The sequence below is a fragment of the Anabrus simplex genome, chromosome 8, assembly GCF_040414725.1.
Source record: "Anabrus simplex isolate iqAnaSimp1 chromosome 8, ASM4041472v1, whole genome shotgun sequence".
Lineage (NCBI taxonomy): Eukaryota > Metazoa > Arthropoda > Insecta > Orthoptera > Tettigoniidae > Anabrus > Anabrus simplex.
The window spans coordinates 120,234,933-120,254,702 of record NC_090272.1 but is presented as its reverse complement, the minus strand read 5'-3'; the positions used below and the strand labels follow the sequence as shown (position 1 = coordinate 120,254,702).

At 38.9% G+C, this 19,770-nt stretch overlaps 1 protein-coding gene across 5 annotated transcripts in view; it reads left to right on the top strand.

Moving 5' to 3' along the window:
- Nucleotides 1–347: 347 nt before the first annotated feature.
- LOC136879181 (3-hydroxyisobutyryl-CoA hydrolase, mitochondrial) overlaps nucleotides 348–19,770 on the top strand; it is a 32,218-nt gene continuing 12,795 nt past the window's right edge. The window contains exons 1-4 of one of the 5 annotated variants that reach the window (XM_068228813.1): nucleotides 348–458; nucleotides 772–1,789; nucleotides 12,496–12,630; nucleotides 12,772–13,659. In XM_068228813.1, coding sequence (XP_068084914.1) covers nucleotides 778–1,789; nucleotides 12,496–12,626 — 1,143 coding nt within the window. In that variant the 5' untranslated portion in view covers nucleotides 348–458; nucleotides 772–777 and the 3' untranslated portion in view covers nucleotides 12,627–12,630; nucleotides 12,772–13,659. Of the gene's footprint in view, nucleotides 459–634; nucleotides 675–771; nucleotides 1,790–12,495; nucleotides 12,631–12,711; nucleotides 13,660–19,770 lie in introns of those variants that run through there. The other 4 variants (XM_067152952.2, XM_068228812.1, XM_068228811.1 and 1 more) reach the window with 4 other exon arrangements.

The following is a 19,770-nucleotide window of genomic DNA, read 5'->3' as shown; positions in this document are numbered from 1 at the left end:
TGGGTGACCACCCTGGCCTTGTCCTTACCGCTGGCTCAATAGCAATTTAGAAATTTTTATTAACACCTAGCCGTGGTCAATACGGTCGATAACGTCATGTTTAACCATATCACACAAAACCGCACCCACAATACAGTAAAAATTCCACCATTATTATTATTATTATTATTATCAACTTCTATATATTTATTCTTTTTATACTTATTTTCACAAACAGGCCAGGTGAGGAGCGCGGCATAGAGCACCGGTACTGGCACCGCACTAGGCACCCCCTCGGGGTGTCCAAACTGACATATGATTAAGGATCGAGATGGCGGTGCACGTAACTCACGTTGTCAAGTAGGCCACGGCCGACTTGATGAGTCGCTCCTAACCTCCTAACCTTGTCCTAACCTATCATCCCAATGTGATTACAGCTAGCGTATTGGATCAGCGATACTATCGCAATAATTTAAGAGGTGAATTTGTTGTGAATCTGGCTAGTCAGCATCTTATATTAACCTGTTGCTTGAAAACGCAGTAAATCACACTTCCCATTGATAATGCGAATTACGCGAAAAACTTAACCTTAATCAGTACCCAAACGAAATATTGATCATAATCGTACAACTAAACCAGGGCCAAACAATAGCGTTGTGGCTTTCTTTCACGAGCACCTTGCTTTTCATTCTAGTGTAACTTAGTTGCAAATATTCTTCCTATTTTTTTTAAAAAAAAGTAGTATGTTTGTGTACTTAATTATCCTTGATATTTTTTGCTTGTCATTTGCAGATTGCAATGTGGAAGCTGTCCGTGACCTCCATAATGAGGGGTTCAAGAGTACGTCTAGGTTTCACTTGCTTGAAGAGGATGTCATCTACCGGTTCTGATAGTGAAGATGTTTTGTTTAAGTCTGTAAATAATAAAGGTGTGATCATCCTCAACAGACCCAAAGCACTGAATGCTTTGAATACATCAATGTGTAACAAAATTTTTCCTAAAATGAAGGAATGGGAATGTGAAAAGAAGATGGTTATAATAAAAGGCGCCGGTGAAAAAGCGTTTTGTGCTGGTGGTGATGTTAAATCTTTAGCTCAGGAAGGATTGAAAGGCAATCATGTTGGAAAAGAATTCTTTCGAAGAGAGTACACGTTAAATAATCTTATAGGTACTTACAGCATTCCATACATTGCCTTAATTGATGGTATAACAATGGGAGGAGGAGTAGGATTATCAGTGCATGGACACTATCGTGTTGCAACTGAGCGAACATTGTTTGCCATGCCTGAAACTGCAATTGGTTTATTTCCTGATGTGGGTGGTAGTTACTTTCTTCCACGACTTGGTGGAAAGTTAGGTTTATATTTGGCACTTACTGGACATAGATTAAAAGGAAAAGACAATCTTAAGGCAGGAATTGCCACACATTATTGTGAAAGTACACGGTTAACTGATTTAGAAAACGCACTCCTTGAATGTGCAAATCCTGAGAAAGAAGCAGAAGGTATTCTGAATTCGTTCACGAAAGAAAGTGAAGGACACAGTGTAGAATTCAGTCTTGCTCCTTATCTAAAACAGATTGATCAGATTTTCTCAGCACCTACCGTAGAAGAAATATTGGTAAGGCTGGAAAAAGACGGTTCAGAGTGGGCAATTAAAACGCTGACAACATTAAGACAAATGTCTCCTACTTCTATGAAGGTAACCAAAAGGGAACTAGATGAAGGTGTAAACAAGACTTTGCAAGAATGCTTGATAGTAGAATATCGTCTTGGAGTTCACGCTTGTGAGGGTCATGATTTTTATGAAGGTACACAATGTAAATTATTTTATTTAGCACTATCCTTATAGTATTCAGTAAGCAATGAATAGCTGCATGAAACTCTCTGAATGTTATAATATAATAATAATCGTATAGCCTTGGCTACCATGTGCAGACATTTCAATTTGACGCCATCTGGCTGTCTGCTCGTCAATTTTGATGTTCCGTTTTACTCTAGGCCCACTAGATGGCAGACCGAGTAAACCGAAACTCTCTTGAGCGTCTGTGGCTGAAATTTAATTAATTTTGTCAGGTAAACAACAAATGTGTCACCAGATATCTTTTATATGCCGATATCAAACGACATGGAGTGTCGAATGGACTTTTTTCTGACCTTCAAAAATTTGAATACCTCTGCCAGGTTTGAATCCGCTATCTTGGGATCCAGAGGCCGACACTCTATCACTGATCCACAGGGGCAGCTTCTCTGCATGTTAATAGCATTAGATTGAATTTCCTTCAATGAACTAGTGTCTATGAAAGCTGATTCTCTGCTTAACTGTAAGAAAGACATTGTATTCCCATTTCATTCCTCTTTAGACAAAATCACACAGGATGCTATGTTATGTGTGCAACATTCTCTTTGTCCTCTAGCTACCCAGGAAGCTTGTTTCTATTTCATAATCCTGTTCAAAGTAATGATGGGTCATGAGGAAACAAAAATTTCAGATTATCAAGTAATGTAGTCTGTTATATGACTTACAGGTAATTTGTCACTTGTTGGTTTATTTAGCTTTTACAATTTCTACCTGCTTGTAAGGTTTCTAAGTGTTCTCATTTTAGGTGAAAAATTTGCTCATATTTTCATCATACAGAACTGCAAAAAAATGTAAATAGAGCCGGTGACGGTGTAAAGGTCTGTCAGAGTTGAATCGCACATTCGGTACTTAACAATTAATGCACTTGTTTTTAACAATCTTTTACTATTTGCTGTCATATGAAGTCAGTGGAAACTGGTCATTCTATTAAGATAGTAAGCAGAAACGATAAAATATTGTCCATTTATTTTTGTGATTTGTATTGTGGGTTCCTGTAGTCACTTCCTACTTCATGCACGTAGGATAATAGCTGAGTCATCTAACAAGTGGTCCTGAGAGTAGGAATCTATACCAGTTGCTGTGGAATAGGAATAAGCATCTTGAACATACTCTGAATTGTGGTCCTACTTGTGTAGCTCTTCAGTAATGTCCAAGAAAACAAATTATCTGTTAATACTTGGTTCCAGAATTCATAAAATCAATAAATCAATACTGATCTGCATTTAGGGCAGTCACTCAGGTGGCAGCTCAAGGGGCTAAGGATACCCAAAGATTCCTAAACCTTAAGAGTGAAAGTTCTCTTTGGACTATTTTTAAGGTTCACTTTCACATTGTTTTTAATAATACATACATCCTACATAGGCTACATACATTATCATTGTAGACCGTTATGCCTTTCATTGTTCAGTCTGCAAGCCTCTGTGAATTGACTAAACGTCGCCACAATCCTCTATTTGCAACTAGTGCTGTGGCCTCATTTAGTTCTATACCTCTTATCTTTAAATCGTTAGAAACTGAGTCTAATCATCGTCATCTTGGTCTCCCTCTACTTCTCTTAGCCTCCATAACAGAGCCCATTATTCTCTCAGGTGACCTATCCTCCTCCATTTGTCTCACATGACCCCACCACCAAAGCCGGTTTATGCGTACAGCTTCATCCATCAAGTTCATTCCTAACTTAGCCTTTATCCCCTCATTCTGAGTACCCTCCTGCCATTATTTCCACCTGCTTGTACCAGCAATCATTCTCACTACTTCATGTCTGTTACTTCTAACTTATGAATAAGATATCCTGAGTCCATTCAGTCTTGCTCCCGTAAAGCAAAGTTGGTCTGAAAACAGACCGATGTAAAGATAGCCTCTTCTGGGAGCTGACTTCCTTCTTACAGAACAATGTTGATCGCAACTGCGAGCTCAATGTATTAGTTTTACTACACCTTGATTCAATCTCACTTACTATATTACCATCCTGGGAGAACACACAAACTAAATACTTAAAATTTTCTACCTGTTCTAGCTTTCTATCACCAATCTGAGATTCAATTCTGTTGAATTTCTTACCTACTGACATCAGTTTAGTCTTCGAGAGACTACTTTCCATACCATATTCATTGCATTAGACTACAGGCTTTCGGCTCAATCTGCCATTGAGACCAAGTCGTCAGCATAGGCCAGATTGCTTACTACATTTCCACCTAATTGAATCCCTCCCTGTCGCTTTATACCTTTCAGCAGATGATTCATGTAAACTATGAGCAGCAAAGGTGAAAGATTACAGCTTTGTCTAACCACTGTAAGTACCCTGAACCAAGAACTCATTCCAACATCAATTGTTTGATTGATTTTAATAATCTACCCTTAATTCCATAGTCTGCCATCATGGCGAACATCTTTTCCCTTGGTACCCTGCCATATGCTTTCCCTAGATCTACGAAAGATAAACACAACTGTCTATTCCTCTCGTAACATTTTTCAGTTACCTGGCGCATACTGAAAATCTGATCCTGAGAGCCCCACTGTAGTCTGAAATCACACTGGTTTTCATCCAACTTCCTCTCAACCACTGATCTCGCCCTCCCTTCCAAGGTACCGGTGAATACTTTGCCTGGTATAATAATCAATAACTCGATAATTGTTGAAATCCTTCCTCTTCCCCTGTTTATAGATAGGTGCAATTACTGCTTTTGTCCAATCTGAAGGTACCTTACCAACACTCCATGCTAATCTTACTACTCTATGAAGCCATTTCATCCTTGCCTTCCCACTAAACTTCACCATTTCAGGTCTAATTTCATCTATTCCTGCTGCTTTATGACTATGGAGTTTATTTACCATCCTTTCCACTTCCTCAAGTGTAATTTCACCAACATAATTCTTCCTTCTCATGAGCTTGGTTGTTCGCGACACCATCAGGAAGATTTTCTTTTACGTTGAGACGATGTTCAAAATATTCCCTCCACCTGTCCAGTGATTCTCTGGGATCTATTATGAGTTCACCTGAATTACCTAAAACACTATTAATTTCCTTTTTCCCTCCTTTCCTAAGATTCTTTATTACTGTCCAGAAAGGTTTCCCTGCTGCTTGACCTAGCCTTTCCAGGCTATTACCAAAATCTTCCCACAGTTTCTTTTTGGATTCAACCACTATTAGTTTCGCTCTGTTTCTTTCATCTACGTACAATTCCCTATCTGCATCGGCCCTTGTTTGGAGCCATTTCTGATAAGCCTTCTTTTTACATCTATGAGCTGCTCTCACTTCATCATTCCACCAAGATGCTCACTTTTTCCCATCGTTACACACAGTTGTTCCTAGGCATTCCCTTGCTGTTTCTACTACAACATCCCTGTATGCCACCCATTCTCTTTCTATATCCTGAACCTGCTTACTGTGCACTGTTCGAAACTTTTCACTAATCATATCCATGTACTTCTGTCTAATTTTGTCGTCCTGGAGATTTTCTACCCTTATTCGTTTGTAGACAGATTGCACTGCTCTAGGCCTGGAGATATTTAGTTCACTACAGATCAGATAGGGGTTTGTATCATCGGAAAATCCCTGAAAAACCCTTGCATTCCTAACAGACTTCCTGAATTTGAAGTCTGTTAAGATATAGTCTATTATGGATCTGGTACCCGTAGCCTCCCATGTGTAGCAGTGAATAGCCTTATGCATGAAGAATGTATTCGTAACTGCTAAATCCATACTAGCACAGAATTCCAGCAAGCGCTTCCCATTCCTACTAGCTTCCATATCTTACCCACATTTATCAATCACCCTTTTCATATCCTTCAGTCCTATTAATACTCTCGCATTGAAATCGCCCATTAGCACTATCCTATCCTTGCCGTTGACCCTGACTATGATATCACCCAGTGCTTCATAAAACTTGTCAACTTCATTCTCATTTGCACCTTCACATGGTGAATACACTGAGACAATTCTCGTCCTAATTCCTCCAACTGCCATATCTATCCACATCATTCGCTCATTTACGTGCGTAACTGAAACTATGTTTCGTGCAATAATATTCCTGATAAACAGTCCTACCCCATACTCTGCCCTTCTCTTTTTAATACCTGTCAAGTGCACTTTATAATTTCCTATCTCTTCCTCGTTATCTCCTCTTTCCCGAATATCACTTACTCCTAGTACAAAGGGCACTAGGAAAGTTTTGCAATATGCAAAACGGTTGGCTGGACGCCCTGTTATGGTAAGGTGATGAAAGGAGGGGTGAGAACCAGTCTAGGAGACAGCAAGGCGCGACCTTCACACCAATTGTTACCGAGCAGTGGGATTGAAAGCAAATTAAGATGTCAGTGTGGTCTAAAGGTGAATATCGCGGAATTATCCGCTACAATTTTGCTCATGGATTAACTGTTGACCATTGTCTGGAGGAAATGACTCCTGTGTTAGGGAAAGACTGGTCACATCGGACAACAATTTTCCGCTGGTACAACGAGTTCCAGACGGGACATTTTGGGGTTGAAGACGATTCTCGTTCTGGGCGACCGGCTGAATCAGTGACTGAGGAAAACATTGAAGCTGTGAGGAAAATGTTGCAGCAAGAGAGGCGGTTGACATATCGGCAGGTAGAAGAGACCCTCCACATCCCTGCACCAGCTATTCATGCAGTTCTACACGATCATCTCCATATTACAAAGGATTGTTCCCTTTGGTTGCCCCATTCACTTTCAGAGGAACAAAGGGCATATCGAGTGAATTGGCGCCAAAAAAATGCTAAAACAGTTTGAAAATGGGACTTCGCGTAACGTCAATAGCATCCTTACAGGTCAAACTCTAAACTAACCTAAAACCCGAAACAAAAAAGAAAGATAAATACGCCAAGTTCACGTTCAATAACCCTAACTTACACACAGTAACCAATTTGTTTAGAAAATATAATTATAAGATCGCATATTCAACAAGCAATAACACAAAGCATAAATTATTTAATTACAATAGTGTTAATTCCCTAGGAAAAAACAAACATTCTGAATCAGGAGTTTATAAATTGAAGTGTCACCAATGCAAAAAAAAGTTATGTCGGACAAACAGGGCGCAGTTTTACTGTAAGATACCAGGAGCATGTCAACGCTGAAAGACATAAAAAGTTTTCCGCGATGGGCCAACACATGAGTTCAACCGGACATCAATTCACAACCACAGAGCAGGATTTAACTATATTGCATAAAATAAACAAAGGAGCTTTCCTTAATACATTAGAAAATCTGTACATTTATTTAGAACAAAAAAAAACAATCAGGACAATAACCTAAATGAAACTATTGACATTAGAAACCCTATATTTGAAGGGGCACTATCAAGTCTTGAAACTTTAGGCAAAAGACGCAATACAAATAGTAAAAGGATAAATAAGACCGAACCTCCGCCATTTTGTTCATCCCCTCTCCATAGCCCTTCTAAAGTTGATGCCGTGACAGTAACCGACACGCCCCCTCCCCTCTCCGCAACCTTGCCTCCCCGTAAGGAGGAGCATACAACGGAACGCACACGCCATTACTATACAAGACGCAAAGCAGCAACAAACGTCCCTCCAGGGTCACAGTAGGATTGGAGTCTAACAATAGCAAGGTAAAGAACTTTTTTATACATTTAGTTATTACGTAAAGACACATGTTTTTTAAACAAATTCCCATTTCTTTATTTTATTTCATTTCAGAAATTGAAACGAAGCTCCCTTCTCAAAAATTGATCAGCAGTCAGCTTCAAAGTTCCACATTAGACTCAATCAAAGGCACCATAAGCAAACTCACAATATATAACAACTTACCTGGAAGGAACAGAAGATAAAACATTCAATAATTTGAACAGTGTTACGAAGTCAAACATTTTTAAAACTTTTAACCACAAACAGACATTTTAATGTAACAAAATGAGATTTTTAACAACTATTCAATTGAATAGACATAGTTTTTAAGCTGACCAACTATGTAATCATTCGTTCTCATATCATAAAACACTAACCCCTACATTGCTTTTAATATCATTTAATTTAATTGTTATTTTTAGTAGTTTTTAAGTGAATCACTGTACCTGCAAATTAACGTGTTTAAAATCTTAGCAATTCACCTAAGCTACAATAACAGCTGAGGATGTTCCTAAATAAGGAACGAAACATGTACTGTTGACAAATAAATTTGCCAAAAGGCAAAAAAGTATCAAAACGGTGGAAGAATTTTAAATATTGTAAAACTTAGTGATTAAATTTTGATACGGAAAATGAAGTTGATTACTTGCAATTCCTTACAGGTGACGAAACTTGGCTTTATTATTACGATGTCCCAACAAAATTCCAGAACAAGGTGTAGCTGTTTGAAGATGAGGATACTCCTGTGACTGTGCGAAAGTCAAGGTCGTTGAAGAAAAGGATGATTGCAGTATTCTTCACTAAACGGGGCATCCTGACTCAGGTTGTGCTAGAAACACAAAGGACAGTTACTGCGAAGTGGTACAGTGAGACTTGTCTGCATCAGGTCATCCAGGCTCTCAAGCAGGTCCGTCCAAGGTCACGGCTCAACACTTGGCTCTTGCATCATGACAATGCTCCAGCACATCATGCTAATGTAACAATGGATTTTCTTGCCAGATCAGGGTTGACTGTGCTTGATCATCCTCCATACAGACCTGATCTTGCCCCATGTGACTTCGGACTCTTCCCAGAAGTGAAGATGAAGCTGAAAGGGTGGCATTTTGCATCCAACGAGGAGCTTCTGGCAGCATGGGATCAAGAGTGTGAAAATGTAACCGAAGAAAATTGGAAGAGTTGGTTCAGTGACTGGTTTTGACGTATGGAGAAGTGTATTGAGGGTGGTGGAAATTATTTTGAAAAAGTCTAAAGTGTTCACACACATTGCAAAACTTTCCTAGTGCCCTTTGTACATCCAGATGCATCTTCTTTGCTGACTCAGCTAGTTCTTTCTTCCATAAGCCCCATTAATATTGATAACTCCCCCATCGAATTCCATTTCATTCGCCAAGTTGTTTCCAAGGATTCCCTCACCTGTCAAATGAGAGTGGGACTCCGTTAGTCCCAAAGCTCTGAGGTTTGCTTAAAATGTTCTGAGCTTGGTAAATTCATGAAGCAGGATGCTACCCTACTTGCACATAGCCCAAGTGAAGATCTCTCTTCTAACGGACCACCAGTGGATTGTATAGTCATAGCTGCCTGAGCACAAGGAGGCCCACTCCCATTCCATAGCAACTGGTATCCCGACTCTCAAGACCACATACTAGGCCACGCGAGCCATTGCCCATGGTTCACGAACTAGGACGTGACTGTAGTACGCGAACCTTTTCTTGATCCCCAGTTCCCATTCAGCACTATGGAGCCCAGGGATCAAGAAAAGGTTCGCGTACTATACAGTAACCCACACCAAAAACCACCTTTTTATTAATAATAATTACGTTATTGTCTTTACATCCCATTAACTACTTATATGGTTTTCGGAGACGCTGAGGTGCTGAAATTTAGTCCTGCAGGAATTCTTTTATGTGCCAGTAAATCTACCAACATGAGGCTGACGTAGTTGAGCACCTTCAAATACCACCGGACTGAGCCAGGATTGAACCTGCCAACTTGGGGTCAGAAGGCCAGCACCTCAACCGTCTGAACCACTCAGCCTGGCACACACACATTGTTTTTAGCAAGCCTTGAACCTGTGGGCCTTAATGAGTCACACTCATCAGTACTCGATACGCAGTAACTAAAATACACTATTTGTTTGGATACTCTCTACCAAGTATTCTGTAAATAGGTAGTAAAATTCCTTCTACTGTCAATAATCTATAGTATCTTCAGATCGATCTTATACCATTTTCATATACATTTACTTAACCTGCTTCATCTTTTAAGATCACAAGTCTGTACAACTTAGCCAGACTATTATACCAGCTATCAGCCAACTGCAAGTTGTTACCGGGCCTTAATCTTGGAATTAGCTTGCTTGCTTTTTCCTAGTATAAGGAAAGAATTCCAATGCAAAATGTAAAATACAAACAAAAGTTATACTAGTATTGGTGATCATTGCAGGTTGTAGAACAATGTTTTTACTTGATTCTCAGCTATATAGGTATCCTTCACTTTACAAGATTATTTCATTCCAAGTAATCATCGCGTAATACGGAAACGTGTAAGATTCTCAGCTATATAGGTATCCTTCACTTTACAAGATTAGTTCATTCCAAGTAATCATTGCGTAATACAGAAACGTATAAAGTGAATGTTTTATAATATGTGTTAGATAGGACATACAGACTATTTCAAGGAAAAAATAAAATGCCTATGAGTTTTAAACAAGTGCAAGTTTTTTTTTTTTATTCATGCCTTTAATACAGTGTAAAACTCTTTGTGCTACATAACTTTGAAAATCTTCAGTCTGATGATGGAATGACTGGGTCTCATGGGTTGAATCAGGGATGTTGTGCTCAGTGGCAGAAACAAAACACTGATGTTCTCATCAGCATCCTTGATACTTGGAGGATGATCTGGCACGTTATCCAAAAGTAGCAGGATTTTGAAGGGCACATTTATTTTCTTACAACAAGCTTGCAGGTCATGGTGGATTTCATTGGAGAAGTAGGACTCAATCACAGCTCCTTTATCCAAGCTTTGTTCTTTGAGCACCAAACAACTGGCAGTTCTTGCTTAAAGTAGCCCTTGAGGGCTCGTGGGTTCTTGGAGTGCTAAACTAACAGGGGTTTGATTTCATGTTCTCCAGAACAAGCCAGTTTCATCCAGATTTAACACAGCTCCTTGTTGTGGCAAATATCCATGCTTCTCAGTCACTGCTTGTAATAGTTAGGAAATATTTTCAGCAGCAACAACATTCGCTCCTGCAGCCTCCCTTGTTAGCTTAAAGTTATTGAATCCATGTCGTCCCTTGAAACGTTCAAACCAACCAGCACTTGCAGACTAGGATGTTTTCAGTTCTTTAAACAGAGCTTTTGCTGTAGCCTGAATAACTATGGTGGGTATCGGGATAGAATTTTCAGTTTGATGTTCAATCCATTAGGTCAACATTCGTTATATTTTCTTCATAATTGGTGCCCGTATTTGTGTTATCTTAGATGACATCATTCTGGTTGCACTTTTGCATGTATGAATGTATGTATGTATGTTCAGACCGTCAGCAATTCCGCTGATGGGATCCTCAACAGCTCTGCCATCAGCTGTCATAGATGGCCTAGGCATCACTGAAGAGGCGTACTAGGGAAATGAGGAGAGGTAGTTTCCCGTTGCTTTCCTCACCGAGCCAGAGTTGCTATTACATATCAGTCTGCCAAGCCCACTGAAATGCATACATCAACTGACCCTATGAGCAACATTTTCACACCATTCATAGCAGGGACTGGCTGCATAAAGATTGGCATTACTAGCATCGCTCATACCTCAGTCACTTTCATAATGTCAAAGCCAAGGATAAGACAGAGACAGATCTATGAAAGTAACAAAATTGCTCTAGCCTATACCAGAAGACATAGTGCACTGTAAACACTAGGTCCTGCCAGCAAAGGCATTGCACTTTTGCAGCTTTCTTTAATTTTCTCTGCTTGACTTCTTACGGTTCTCAGGGTTGATTCTGAGATTCCTGTAGCTATGACAATGTCTACAACGTGCTTCCAGCTTTTCTTCAAGTGTTATTAATTTTCTTTGCTTTCAGCTTTTGGAAGCATTTTGATCACCTTTTCTTTTCTCCATACTGCTTTTAGAAACAATAAAACACAGGTTGCTAACTTAATGCCCTCTTTATAATACTGACCACACGCCGCCAGTCAACCCTGAAACAACGCAACACAGCTACTCATCGCTCTCTTTGAGACTTGACGACATGCCACCTTGCAACGCTCCACAGTCGGTCATGTAACTGTCCATAGGGTGATTGTGAATCTGCAGTCTAACTTGTATATTTTTTAATATTGTATAATTATGTATTGTTTAAAATTGTGCTATAGCAAAAACTTGTAAAGTGAGAACGTGCATACCAAGGGATGACTATACTCTTTGTATACCCCTAATTAATGATGATAATAGTTCATTTTTTGAAAATGCAGGTAAAGGGGTGCCAGACATTGCCAAAGGATCTCTCAAATTTAGAAAGATGATGATGATGATGATGATGATGATGATGATGATGATGGTGATAAAGCATTAAAAATTTATCTCTGATCTCGTACGTATGCTGGAAATTTGCTCTTCTGTTGACCTCCTGAAAACAATAGAAAATTTATAGGAACATGCGACGAGGTTGATATAGAAGAATTTAACTGATAGGGGTATAATATTTGTATTAAAATAAAATGTCAAAGACAAATCATCATACAGTCTTTCTAAAACAATTAAGTTAAATTAATTTCTTTGTTGTATTTGCAACAACTTGCTTCCATTTCTTCTAGTAGTTGTTAATCAGACCTAATAATTGGGCCTCCAGAATTAATTGTGGCTTAATAAACTTAACATAAGTTACTTGTAGCATGCCATGTAATGAAATGGAAATGAATGGTTACGTACTTTACGAATTGTAACATGGTACATATTACACACTTTTCTTGATTTAGACCTGTAAGTTCCTAATGAACTTATCTACTTGTATTACATTGCATTAAAAATCTAATGTCTTTTTTGTTTTTGTTTTTAGGAGTGAAAGCCCTTCTAATTGATAAAGGTCGCAAGCCAGAGTGGAAACCTGCCACTTTAGAGGAAGTGACACCAGAATTTCTTGACAAACATTTTGCTCCTCTGGCACCTGAAGATGAATTGAAGCTATGATCAGGTTTGTTACACTTTGCATTATACATATAAGCATACATACATATACGTACGTATCTACGTTTTGCATCTATGCAGTGACTAGTTTTGTTTTTTTAGAAATAGGTGGTTCAAGAGATTTCATGACTAATGATCAAATTGGCAGGAAGAAGTAGTATGTTGGTGGATATACAATTGCAGTCATAACAACATTACTATATGGATGTGAAATCTGGACACTTTACTGTCGTGACATAAAGAAACTGGAACTCTTCCATCAGTAGAAACTTAGATCCATCATGAACATTACATGGGATGACTACATAAGCAATGTGGCAGTTTTTGACAAGGCGCATATGAACCCTTCGTCATCACTTATCGGTTTAGTTGGTCACCCAGCGTATGAATGATAGCAGACTGCCTAAACAACTTCTGTAGGGTGAGATTGGTCATGACAAAAGGCCTCAAGGTGTTCCTTTGAAACGTTAGAAAGACCAGCTTAAGAAAACTATGAATAGCACCAACATAAATGCTAACAGCTGCGCAACAATTGCACAAAACAGTGTTCTTTGTTGCAAAGCTACTGCAAAATGTGTCTGACTGTTTGGGCAGGCATGTTGCAGACAAAAATTTGAAACCCATGAAAAGTGGAAACTACATCAGATCCAACCGCGTCCTCCACCCACCTTTAGATGTGACCTGTGTGCCTGCATGTTTCATGTGAACATTGGTTTGGTCAGTCATTAGCGACATCTCCACAGAGCCAACAAACTTAAGAATAAGTGCAGGTATCTAAGATAAAATTCTAAAAGAAAAAAATCTAAAAGAATTTAATTGTATAAAGTCCACCTGTTCAATACAAGTTTGGCATTTATTATAAGTCAATACAGAACCAGAATGAAGTTCATTACTTGTAATAAGAATTGCAGGAGAAAAACTTATTCTCGGAAATGAGTAGCAGCCGACAATTGCAGTCATTTTAGAGGTGTGTCTCATTTAATTTTTAGAACTTGTTATGTTTCATTGTTATGTGTCTGAATAAATACTAAAAGATTAGGAGCATTTCAATATGCATTTACTGGCATTTATTTGGCAAATACCTTTCAAATTTTGAAGTTTCCTGTACTTTATTTAGAGGGTTTTTGATGTGGTGATGTTTCTGGCTGCTTTGTTGCACAGTTGGTGTACCTGTAGATAGTGATGTAAAATACCCAGGTATTTATAAATCGGTAGCGCCCTACCCTAGGCACTCCAGTATATAACACATAACTTCGTGAAGAAATATATATGAATTATACCTTAAAATCCTTTCGGAAGAGAGATGTGTTCATTGCAAATGCCAGGGTCCCACCCAGCCCACCCAAAAAGGTATGTTTACTTTTATAACACAAGGAAAGTACTCACACGCCATCGACCATTAGCCGGCCAGCCACGAGCGCAGCAATTGGCCGACATGACGTCATTCCCATAATTCCTAACTCTCTGATACTGTTACCAACCCGTGCAGAATAAAAACACAGCAAGAAACACAGGAAGGAAAATATGTAATTTAATAGCTGTAACCTATCATTTTAAATCCAGGCCAAGCTCTGTCATGAGAATAGTGGCTCCCTTCGGTAGCCACACTCCCTTTGAGAGGCTCTTAAGTATGGCCGCGGCACATACTGCCCGCATGGCAAGAAAAAATTAATTTAGTGGTTGTACCCTAACATATATGTACAACATAAGTTGAAATTTAAAACCTACCTTAATGCAGGGGAGGGTAGAGTTCTCAGGCAGCTCGGAAGAAATGGTGTACTCTCTCTCCTAAGGGGAAAGCACTTTTAAATAGAAATTCGGCAAGGTAGCCTACAAAGTGTCCCTTATTTCTTCCGAATGCCGGAATGGAGTAGCTGCCGTGTTTAAGGTGACGCCACCTGTTCTCAATGTTTTGGGTGTGGACGGAAACCCCACCACCCGGCATTTGACGCCTGTTAGCCCTATTAACTCTTCCGCTCCTCCAAGAGTCAATAAACTGCAGGGAATGGTTTACTCTGAGGTGAACAAATCCCTCGTCCTCTAAGCAGTAGTTTGTGAGCTCGCATCTGGGAGATAGTGGTCTCGAACCCCACTGTCGGCAGCCCTGAAAATGGTTTTCCGTGGTTTCCCATTTTCACACTAGGCAAATGCTGGGGCTGTACCTTAATTGAGGCGACGGCCGATTCCTTCCCATTCCTATGCCGTTCCTGTCCCATCGTCGCCATAAGACCTATCTGTGTCGATGCGACGTAAAGCAAAAGAAAAAGCAATCGTATGCTTTCCAACAGTCTGAAATGATAATAGATCCAGGTAAAATCCACTCCTGAATGACTGCTAACAAGGTCTGTTTATCCCTTCTTTCCACAGGACCAACAAAAAATTTCCTGAAATTGCCCCTTTCTGCTCCCCCAAACAGCCACTGTCCTGTAATATTCCTTCCCCTGTGATATTTAGATTTACCAAATTTACTTTCGTCAATTTCGACGATCACTCCAACCCCTCCTATTCTCTTTTTGTTCCTGTCCACTCAGGCCACACACACCTTGCTGCAGAAGCTCGTCCAGTCAACAATAGTCTGCTTCGCAACACCAGGCTCCAATTGAAGAAGAGGGGTTTGCAGCTTGCTTAACAGACACCACAACACATAAAGTAACCCTATTTGGTGTAAGGAAAGGCATGATTTTTCGAAGAAAGTGTTCTTCCTCGCACTCACGTTCCACGTACACTTCACCACTCCTACGCGCCGATTGCAGCGGAAAATAACTTTATTCCTCACTACACTTAATTTCGTGAGCTCCCCACACTTTTCACAGTTCCTCTCTCTCATTATCAACTCGTGCCATTGATAAACGTCCAAAAGCTCGTCTAAATTCTGCTCCAAACGATTAAATGAAGTAATTTTCAGCTCGCAACCTCCGCACAAAGCCATAGCAATACTACAACAAATTTCGCGGGCATATACTGCGTTACATTTCGCGGGCTTGGTGGATTTTTCCTTAACAGTTGGCAGATTGCTCGCAGATCGTAAAGGACACTCCTATCGGCAATCCCGTGAACTAAAAATAAAAGAGCATCACCGGCCTGCCGAGCTTTCGTGTACAGCATTGTACAGCAAGCGGAGTGAGTGGAGTGCCTAGACTAGGGCTATGCCTCTAAATCGTGGTAAATACTCGGGTAAATACCTAATTTGGGCAAATACCCAGGTATTTTAGATTTTTCATTAAAAATCCTGTGTCGTGGTAAGTTGAACCTTAAAAAAGGGTACCGGTATGCAAACTATTGTACATTAACTTTTTAGATTTGTAACAACATTGGATAGTTAATAAAATATAATTTAATTAGAATTGGGACTTAAAAACAGAATTAGAATTGGGAATTAGATCAGGAGATAAAATTCAATAGTTATAACCTGAAAAACTTAGAATTGAACTAGGCCTTTTGCAAACATTGAGATAAAAGTTGGAAATTTATTCAGAGTATTGGCCAAGTTCTACAAAAGGTGTAATATACAATTTTCAACACACTGTATATGATTTTCAGAACAGTTTGTAATAGCATTCATATATATAAAATAAATAATCAAATAACCAAAAAGACTAGTAAATAGAAAATTACCAGTTACACTAAAGTTCTAAAAAAATAGAGGCCTTACTTAATTTAGGTTAATGAAGCTTAACGAATGTATTACGCTATTCATAATCATACATAATGAATCCTTTTAGGCTTAGGCCTATATTCCAATTTACAATGAAAAATATCAGTTGAGTAGTACAAGTAAACTAATCTGAGTTTTCATCACGCTCAGAGATCTGAGAGCGAAATGTGGCCATCATCGCTGTCCTCGCTATCGTCGCTACAGGGAACTTGCATTTGATCATTATTGGTGTTTTCAACTTCTATTTCACTTCACCTGCCTTGTTTCCTTGGACTCTTTTCTTTTCTTGGTTTTGGAGTTTTGTTAGCAGATTACAGTTGTGTGACAAGTAAACTAACTGTCCAGCCCTTTCAGTTGTAAGTCGGTTTCTTTTCTTACAGTGGATCCAGCTGAATGTGCTAAACGTTCTTTCAATAGCAGCAGATGTTACTGGAGCACCTAAAATTCTCACAACAACATCAGCTAGCATACATGTTCCTTTCAAGCTCCTCCACCATAACATAGGGCTAATTGTTTTCTCTTTTTTCAGTATCTTTTAATCCTTCCCAAAGAAAGGGCCGCTGCCACAGCCCCTCTTTGTCTCCGTAGACCGCAATGTTTTGCCGAAGTTCAACTACTTTTGTTCCCATGCTATTGCCAACTTCAGAAACAAACTCAATAGCATCAAGCAGTTCAACAGGTCTCAAATTGCAACCTTGAGGTGAAGGGTTCAGTAAGTCGGCAGCCAGATGAATTTGGCCTACACCAAATTTCACACGTTTCTCCAGTTTGGCTAGCACAGTTTTCTCTTCATATTTTTGAAGAGGGGATTCTGGAATTTCTTGGTTGAGAGTGTTGTGTAGTTTGTGAAACTTCATGAAAACATTGTGGATTATGGGGGTGTTGGACTCAAAGGCAGTAAAAAGTTCAATGATTGGATCAGAAATGTTCACCAGCTTTTGAACTCGAACCCAAAACACTCCATCACCAAGTAGCTGCCTTTTCATTTCTGGTGTGATTTCAGCTTCCTCATCTGTGTTCCTCACTAACAGCAAGCTTTTGAAGCACAGATTTATTTGCTAGTAAGCTTTGTAAACAAAACAAGTTGCTTCCCCACCTAGTGTGCCCAGTAAGTTTCAAAGATATTCTGTCTTCAAACTTTTTGCCTAATTGAAGTCGGTCAAATAATGCTTTCAGGATGTGGCTATTCTTGGCACTTTTCACTATGCTAATAACAGTTGCCATGAAAGATTCCACAGTGTTACATAAAAGTTGCAAGAGGTGAGCAAGGCAACCAAGTGGTATGATTGACGGATATTTCTCCTTAACCAAGGCCAAAGCAGCTTTCATGTTGGAAGCGTTATCTCCAATTACTACCAGAAACTTCTTAGAACCATATCTTTCAATTACATTGATCATCAACTCAGCTAAGTAAGGTGCATTGTGTCTGTTTTCCTTTGTTGCTACAAACTCCACAAAAAGTGGTTCTGGTTTTGAGATGACAAAGTTTACTGTTGACTCATTTCTGTTACCACTCCAACCGTCACACTGTAAATGTAAGTGTTTTGAGTCATTTAGCTGGCTTGCGATTTCATTTTGCATTTCTGCATACTGAGCTTTGAGATATGAAGAAGTTAGACGATACCTGGATGGGAGTTTGTAAGATGGACGAAGTTTTTTCAAGAATTCTAACCAAAGTGGATGTTCAACCATAGATAGTGGAGCTCCGCTTATGAAGACTGCTTTCGCCAAACTTTGGTTGAGGCTTTCCTAAAAAATATATATATTAGGCATGTCATATTGTTATTATAGCCTACAACAAAACAAGTGTTCTTGAGTAAACAATCCCTTTACAAGACTAGTTACTATTTACTTTCTGATATAAAAAGAGAAGCAAAATTAGGTGTCCCAAACGTGTATCGACATGTCTGAAAGTCCGATAAGGAAGTTATTGTCTGCGAGCCTTTATCGCTGAACTGTCCAGCGCTAAACCGCTACAACGTCGTGTAGCGCTCACAGAAGCAACTGCCTCCACAGGCAGTTAGCATCGTTTGTGACACCTAATTACAGAAGGTAAATATAAAAGTATGAAAAAATCGAAGGTGATACAGTAATTGTAAACAATTACCCAAATTTGTTACTTAGGCAAATTGATTATGTTCAAGAAGATACTGCAGTTAAATGGGTACCGGTCACCGGACGTAATGTTTATACTGTAACTGAACTGCAATATAGTATAAACAAAAAAATTTACTTTACTTACATTTAATTCACTGTCCATGTGGTCCAAAATGGTCAATAAGTCTCCTCCGTTGGCGCTTGATAATGGTCACTCCTTCCAGATAGGCTACTCACATTGCCTGGGGATGTTAAATTAAAAATTTGGCTGCTACTTGAACTTGGCCCTGGATTTGATTCTTCTGGTTGAAAAGACACATCTGCTTCCAATTCCTCTTGCTGTTGAAGATATTCAGGTGTTTTCTTTGTGCTGGATGTTTGGCTGAACAAGAATTTTCTTCATTTCTTCAGGATATTTTAAAAGCATTTTCTGATATGATTGGTCATTTTATTAACATTAGCATGTTTGTATACAACATTACAATACTTGCAGACATCACCTTTGTTATTGTCTTTAAATAACTGCCAAGCTGGACCCTTTTTTTTTTGCCCATTTTTCTCACACTACGGTAATAGGTCACAAAAATGTTATCAAGTGTTTTGACATAAAACATCAACTTAAGCTAAAGATCTCTTCATACAAGTTCAGATAAAAGATTGAAATGAAAATCTGTTGCCGCTATAAACTAACAACTCCACTACACTGAAAAAGTTAGGTTAAGTACAGTAGGCATCAGGCAAAGAATAGAAAATGGGAGGGAAGTACAGTGATAATTTGAATTCTGGGTAGGATGAGCTGAGCAGTGTTGCCAACCCACATGCTTGCTGGCATACATCTCCACCCATTATAGAGCCCGCGTACTACAAAAACTTCCTGACATGCATTAATATTATTTAAGAGTATAATTTAAAAAATGATTTATTTTTATGTTTAAAATTGAATGAAAATAACTTAAAGCACTTTTACTAAGCATTTTTTAAAAAATGTCCTTTCTATTCAATATATTTTGTTACCTTCTAAGTTTTGGCTTACACATATTTCAATTAATATGCATATAGCCTACTCTTACTACAAAAGTAGCTTTTTCCTCCCACATCTTTGTTGCTCATTTGCTCATTAAAACTCGACCTTCTCAGTATCTTGATATTTATTAAAAATTTAAACCACAAAACAATCAAAAGGTTTTATCCAATATTTTATTTTAGTTTAAGAAAAAACACCCTTTAAGAACTAAGAAAGATAAGGTTAGAGTACCAAAACATATCGTCCCTGCTCTGGCAAACTAGCGAAACTGACAAACTAAGGAATCTGTAGTTCTGAAGTTCTGGTCTAGATTTTGTTATTTATATATTGTCTACCCTCTGACAAAGTCTCACATCTGCAGCTCATTCTGT